Raw genomic sequence first — 7,667 nt, 5'->3', positions numbered from 1 at the left:
TTTTGTACGGTTGCATGGAGTGATTGGATCTTATTGGTTTTGGCTGCATATTGAAAAAACAAAGGTACATGTTACATCTTTTCCTAAACACTTTTCCTTGAGTTTAATGAAAAATGGAGGAAAGATGTGAAGGAGAATTCATTTACATAAAGACAACTGTGAGGCTAAGAGAATCCAACTGCACTTGAATTGTTCTACCGAATGGAATTAAGCGACGGCATTATCCACTTTCCTTTTGTAAAGGATGTATTCTGTGCTTAAGGAGATAAGAATGGAAGCATTGAATCGCCTTCAGTTAGCATTTAAAGATTTCAACCAGCTCTTATCACGGCTGCCACTTAGACACTTCCACATCATTTTGCTTGAGGAACTTCCTCAAGCAACAAAGACTATTTGACCGCCGATGACCCTCTTAATAACCACGTATTCACATAAAAGTAGTCTTTCCATTATATGCGCTGTAGCTGTTGAATTCATGGTATTGAGTTGCTTCCCGGTCAGCATCACTTCAGCGCAAAAAATCATCTTTTTATTATGGAAAAAGGTTCACTTTTCTTTTACAAAACACATTTTTCAGCTACACATTTTTCTATAATTTAACCAAACATCACAATCATCAAAAAACATCTAACATCATTTTAAGAAGCTCTCTCTGTGTCACAAACCCACCGTGTGACAGGAATCACAACCTGATGTCCCTGAGCAGAGAGAATTGTAATAAAAAAAACATACACATACAAAAACCTTTTAATGTAGTTGTCATGTTGCCTACTGTAGCCTATCTATTTGGAGGAATGACAGAAGGTGGGCTGATGACAGTGGAACGGCACAGTGTTGGCATTTGTACATAAAATAACATGTATTAATAAATTAAATTCGATCATGTGATCACATGAAATAAAACATCTTCATTTGACACAAGGAACACAACACATTAGTGATAACAGTTCTTGCTTGGCACGAGAGGTGTAAAGACTCAAGCTTTGGCACCGCTGAGGATTTTCTCATTATCGACTTTCAATTTTACACTCGCAAGCATTTCAAATGCACCAAGTGCAAACAATCTTCAGTGACTCGGATAACCGGCTGTGATTGGCTGTGCATTACGCTCATTCTATGATGACAGCACTTTGTTAGAGGGTGGTACCAGGAGTTGTCTATGCCGTCATGCTTTTCATGTTTTTGCTCTGTATTTACTGTGTTCAAGGCCAGACCAGCCTGATTCATCTGGGATTTAATTTTTGATATTTTTAAACAGCACACACCACTGTGTGCACTTCTACAACCTACGATGGACAGTTTAGCAAAAGAAGTCCTTCTTCCTTGTCAAATCCTGGTGCCTACATCACCCATAATGCAACTTAACCGTCTGAACCCCAAAGTCCACCTGCAGGTTTGAAAGGCATCGTATAAAAATCCACCCAAAGTTCACCATTTACCTGAGCCACAAACTGTGAGAACAGAAAGAATCATGGAGCTGTCGACCTTCCGACAGTCCCTGAACTAATCATGCGTGACATGTGTCTGGAAAACAACCAAATCGAAGCCTAAAATCATCAAAATCGCTTCATTCGAAATGTCCCATTTCAAAAATTGCGAAAAATATGCACTGACCTGGCTCTAAATAACTAAAACATCTGGGCTCCTCAATGCAATCATAAAGCTAGTAATGATGCAACTGTCAATAGTCATGTGACCAGAGTTTCTGGCTGACCTTGGCTGAACTGCAGGCTGTGTTTACACAGAGCAGACAGGAGACAAGTATGGAAATAAATTAAAAATGTAAGTAGTAAAATATCTATAGTGTGGAGAGCCACAATCTTTTACAGTATTGAGAACACGAGGGGGCGTTTGGAAAATCGTTGTACATGTTGATTCCAGTTTTTTCCTTTAAAAAAAAAAAAAACGATTTTGGGCATTTTTACTGTCATACAGCACAAAACATATTAATTTCTGAGTTCTCTCTTCTTCTAGTCCATGGTTGTACTGTTTCCATAGCGGTGCAGGACTTTCTCTTGCTGTGAAAAATGACATGTGACTAAAAACATGACCGGAGCGAAAACCACCCAGACACTGCTTGGGGTTCAGAGGGTTAAGAGTTGTGATATTCACGACAACCGTAGCCTCGATCTGCTAACCTGAAGCAGAGACGTTGCAGAGGTCTGGTAACCTCGCTTCTTTCTAACCTCACACCTCCAGAATTATTTTCTTTTGTTGAATCTGTAGTCTTCACCTCCGACCAACGCTGACTCACTCGCTCCCTCTGGAGCCACAAAAAGGCTTTTCTACAACTTCTTCACATGTGCAGTAGGTCTCCTCCTGTAAACACACTTTGATGTGTAAAATTAAGGATGTGGTTTCTGTTGAAGTCAAACAAGCTGGCATAATGAAACGCAACATGATAGTCATTAACTCATCAGTGCTGACACTTCAAAACACTTTTTTTTTTTTTTGCAGAAATTATTGTTTAAATTTGCTACATCATCATTCAAATTAGAGGCTTTAAACACACCCTGGTTTGAATTAGAGTGAAATAATAAATCAGCTCACATATGAGACCAGGAAGATTCTTTTTTTTTTTTTGGACTTTGCCGTTATTTGCTTTTTCATTGTATCATTTAACAGAGCATTATAAAACTTGATAAAAAAAGAGAGAAGACATTAGTTGTCGTGGTTTGAGTCACCATCCAGCTCTGGTGCGACGACGCTGAATCCCAAACATGCCAAGCCTCAAACTTACAAACATCACAGGCCAGATCACCAAAGATATCGTCTCTACTGTCTCTCCAGAGAGATTCCAGCCTTCGGTCCGTCACGCCCAGCTTCATTCCCGGAAGGACGCGATGCCGTCAGCGAAGGGAACGGCGCAGCAACTCTTTCAAATCAAAGGTCGCCTTTCTGATGCTTAGTCCTGAGTCCCTGCCTCTCCATGATGTTCCACAGCTTGCGCAGGTTGGACTGCGTGATGGCGTCGTCGGGTTTGAGCTGCAGCGCCCGCAGGTAGTTGGCCTCCGCTTCTGGGAGCTTCCCGTTCAGGTGGAGGATGGCACCGAGGTTCATCAGAGCAGCCGGGTACTGGGAGGGAGGAGACACAGCGGTGCACGATGTCATGATTAAAGTGATGTGCGAGGTGCTGGGGTGTTGAGTTACAGGATTACTGAGCATGTGGCAACTGTGCTGACCTTGAATTTATTTGGGCCAAACTATTTTAAAGCTGTACATCTGACACACACATTTGCTGGAGACACATTTTAGGAAGCTTGCCAAGAAGGTGGATTAGTCGTGAAATTTGCTTATGGCAAAGAAAATCAAATATATATTAAATTAGCCCTTAATGCAATCTCACTGTCGCAGGCATGGCCCAAGATAAAAGCGTGTCCTCTGACGGTGCCACAGCGAACAAAAAGGAAGCTACAGATTGTGTGTGGGCGAGTGTTCAGTGTTTTGTTGTTGTTGTTTTTTTTTATATGGATGAACAAACCCATTTACGGGAGTGTTTCTGGAGTCCTATTTAATAATCTTTTTAAGTTGCAAAGTGAGACCATCTGGCCACGGAAAGTGCACCAGTTGTGGGAATTGACCGAAAAAAAAAACTGAGTCACACACATGATTCTCAGCAAGCCATAGCTAACAAACACGCCCAGATCTCATCCTAAAAGTCATCTGCACCTCATCCTCCCAGGCCTGGCCTCGTTCCCAGGCCCACGTCCCCGCTGCATGACATATGGTTAGCAACTTGGCCGCTAGTTCACAGATTTCCTCTCCCCAAACACAACTGTTTGCCTCTTTTCTGCGCTGATATTTTCTCTTGTTTACATTCCACTCCACGAGAAGAGCGATGGCAAGGGCCTGTTTTCATCACCTAACGAATGAACGCCGACAGAGCTGGAATATTCCGAGCAGCGGCCTGGAAGACGCTGGGAAGATAATCGATTAATGCAGTTTTACGGCCGGTGCTTTTCTCACCTACTGCAACAAATTCATGTAACAAGCAGTCACACCGAAGGCTCTTAAGAAACGTTTGCTCTGTTTTCTTTTGTTGTTCCATACGGGAACTGTGCAAAAGGTGCAAGGGCAGATACACAAGGATCCTTTTGTCCTTCTGGAAACCAACACAGAAACAGATTAGGAGCTGTTAAAAATAGAGTCCTGTGTATATAGGAATACAGTCAGCATGATTTTGTTCTCTTACTTAACACTGTGTGAGGTCTGGATTCTGCTGCAAAGGCAAACATCTGACTGCTTCTGCTTAAACCTCCTTAATCCAGATCAGTTTCTGGGTATTGTGAGCTCATTTTTTGCAATATAAATTCCTGTACGTCTATGGAAACCCTACAACCCCGGCTACAAGAGACTGAAACATTTAGATTTGTGCAGCATGATACCAAAAGTTACGTGTTTTTACAAAAAATTAAAAAAACACTGCCTGCAGTTAAGCCGAAACGTGCCTTCATTTTTAGTAACACGAGTAACTCATAGCTTCACAGTTGTACTGAGAAGAGCAAAATTATTAGTTTTAAAGAATCCAGTTTATTTTTAAATTTTAAATTGAGGCATTTATAATTCAGCGAATTTGATGAAATTTTGATTTGATTCAGTTTCCAACAGAATGACACTTTAGAAACATTTCGATGATTTTTTCCTCTTCTGACACTTTCCGGGTCTGACAAACAGTGTAATTTTGGCTTTTTTTTTTTTTTTTTGAAGGATGACATGCCTTTCCAAATCGCTGGCGGGTTGCTGTTACTATGGTAACAACAGCTGCAGCCGACGGAAATCAAGAGTGAAATCAGACAAATTCTAACGTGTGCTCATCGTGTCATCATGTTTGATTTGCAGGGAACACACAGTATCCTAATTACAGATAGAATGTCCTCTTCTACAGTCAGTAAATATGAACTATTCTGTGAAGAATGAACCGTTATCTTTTAAGGCTAACTTATCTGAGCGGATAAACAAAGCCGTGAGTCTCTGAGAGTAAAATCCTAAACTCTCTCGCACCTTTCTCTGGAGACGCTCGTTCATTGGCCTTCTCAGCACGTAGAGCCGACACTGAATCTTTCATGACCTGAAAGCTATTGGATTAAGCTGATATTTGAGAGACTGTCATTCACTAAGGAGACGTGCGCAGGGAAAATGTCAAAGACAAGAGGCTCTTTGCTTCTGACAAATGACAAGAGGAGCCCTCAGCGCGTCTGAAAGTGCACATGAAGGCTTTCGGCACGTGAATTACAACGAGCGCGACGTTAAGGTGACTTATGTTTTTTTACAGGACACAACATAAACACACAGCTTTGCAAATTAAAATGGACAACCAGCTTTCTTTTACTGAGCTTTTAAGGCTTAAACGGGATATAAACAGACAGGCAGGCCTGATCTAAGAAGGGGCAGATGTTATAAAGCAGTGATTTCCAGCCCGTAATGTTCCCCATGGGGTGGTTCAGCAGTTGCCAGAGGGCACATGGAGAAACTGTAGAGTAGCTTAGCTTATTTGGAGAAAAAAAAAGAGAAAAGAAAAAAGGAAATAAATCCCTGAAAAGTACGTGTCGCCAGGGAGGATATGTGAAAAGTAGGTAACAAACTCGCAGAAAAGTTCACTAAAAGGAAATACTTGTTAAAATACTTCGCTAAAAGAATGAATATTAAAAGTAATGGATGCAAGATTGAAATAGTTAAATATAACGGATAAATGGATGAACTAGCTATAAATGATAGTAATATTACTACTACTACTACTACTACTAATAATAATAATGATAATAATAATAATAATAACAAATAGTTGAAATCGTTAAGTGAGTTATAGAGTTGAAACAGTTACCAACAATGGAAAATGAATAAAATAAATAGCTAGGAAAATGAATAAAAGAAGTACAACAAGCTAAAAGTCAGTTCTAAAAGCAAGCCAAAAAAATGTACCAGATAATTATTTGAAATTCTCACAGTATTGTTAGAAAAAATGTCAAACGTTATTTCATTATTCGTTTAACCTTCTGGATCCTAAAACCCACTGGTGGGTTTGAAAGGCATGTTGTCTTTTTTTTTTTTTTAAATGCAAAAATGACACCATTTATCAGAGTCACAAAATGTATTTTCAACTTTCCGATTGCCCTTGAAGTAGTCAACTGTAAAAAAGTGTTCAATTGTGAAACTTAAAATCAACATTTTACTAAAATCCTTTTATACTACATGTCTCGTTTGAAAATCTGTCAAAAATAAACCATTTCAACCATCCAGATTTTGTGAAAAACAAAAAATTCCACATTTCTTGGCATAACTGAGAAGCCATTCGTGACTCAGCTACAATCAACAGTCACCTGACAAAAATTCAGAAACCTTTTGGCTGAACTGGGCTGAACTGCAGGCTGTGTTTATAGGAAACACGTACAGAAACTAATTAAAAATGTAAGTCGTGTACATATTTTACATGATTTCTTTTTTTTTTTTTTTTTAATGTTCTGTCAAACAAGAAATGAATTAAATTCAACTTTCATTTTTCTTCTTTTCTTAACGATTTAGAGCATTATAACTTTGTTTTACTGCACACAAGTCATATTTTTCGTTCTCTCTGTTTGTAGCTGTGCTTGTGCTGTTTCTATAGAGGTACAGAACAGTAAATTGAACTCATTGTGGACATGACATGTGGCGTCCATGAAGGGTTCCTTGAGTTGATCTGACAGAGCCGTGGGGGCATGTTGGGCAAAGAAATAAAGATTTTGGGACGCACTGCTGCAAAAAGTGAAGTCATATAACATGAGTTCCTCCAGTGGAGACGTGAAGCTGAAGGTCCAGCCCTCTCTCATGTTTGCACATAAGTCACGGAGCAGGCCGTCACTAAGCAGACTAACATAACAAATAACTGCAGGAAGCTCTTTGGGTCTCGTCTGAAAACACAGGGGTTCCTGTGAATCCAAATGACCTCCCCCAGCCTGGTCCGTGCACCCTCTTCCTTTGAAGTGACTGATGCATACAAGGCAGAAACAGGATATAATATCTCCCGACTTCCTCGACCACATGTGCTGACATGGAGAGACACGATATCCCACAAGGCTCTGTCTGTTTAACTACACCGTGATGATCAAGTATTTACTCTGCCTTCAGCGTGAGACAACAGCGACCACCGAACTCATTTCTCGTTGGGATTTTTGTGTTTGCATAAGCACATCTAGGCATCGGCTCATGAGCGGAATGCAGTTTCCATTTTATATTCGGTTATATCGCTGTTTGCCAGGAACAACAGTGCTATAACATACTGTCAGGATGATGGGTAACACATACCATGTTGTAAATTGAATTTACAGTGCGGGCGTGTGTGCGCATTTCCATGATAAGTGCTAACAGGCCCACCAGTCCAGGTACTTACATCTGGTCTGAGGCTGGCTGCCCGCTCGTACTGCGCTTCTGCTGCCTCGTTCAGATTGGCCTGTCTGGAGAGAAAGAAGAGCAGAGAGTAAAAAATGTGCACATAATAACACAATTCATACGAATAATAATCACATCACACAAATACAAATTGCTGCTAATGGTGGTTTCCATTCACTGTTAAAGTGCTTATCATAGAAATGACTGCAATTACCGTTAGTCATTCATTAAGTGTATTAGTAAGAAAGAAGTGTCTCTGATGAGCTTCACTGAAATAATCATGTTCTTTGCAGTTTAATTTCAGA

At 40.2% G+C, this 7,667-nt stretch overlaps 1 protein-coding gene across 1 annotated transcript in view; it reads right to left on the bottom strand.

The window, feature by feature from the left end:
* Window positions 1-1,963: 1,963 nt before the first annotated feature.
* Window positions 1,964-7,667, bottom strand: part of tmtc2a (transmembrane O-mannosyltransferase targeting cadherins 2a) — a 77,755-nt gene continuing 72,051 nt past the window's right edge. The window contains exons 11-12 of the mRNA XM_008292827.1: window positions 7,364-7,427; window positions 1,964-3,075 (exon numbers count right to left, since the gene is read on the bottom strand). Coding sequence (XP_008291049.1) covers window positions 2,884-3,075; window positions 7,364-7,427 — 256 coding nt within the window. The 3' untranslated portion in view covers window positions 1,964-2,883. The remainder of the gene's footprint in view (window positions 3,076-7,363; window positions 7,428-7,667) is intronic.

The sequence above is a fragment of the Stegastes partitus genome, unplaced genomic scaffold (assembly GCF_000690725.1).
Source record: "Stegastes partitus isolate 25-593 unplaced genomic scaffold, Stegastes_partitus-1.0.2 Scaffold836, whole genome shotgun sequence".
NCBI lineage: Eukaryota > Metazoa > Chordata > Actinopteri > Pomacentridae > Stegastes > Stegastes partitus.
This window is presented reverse-complemented; position numbering and strand designations above follow the sequence as displayed.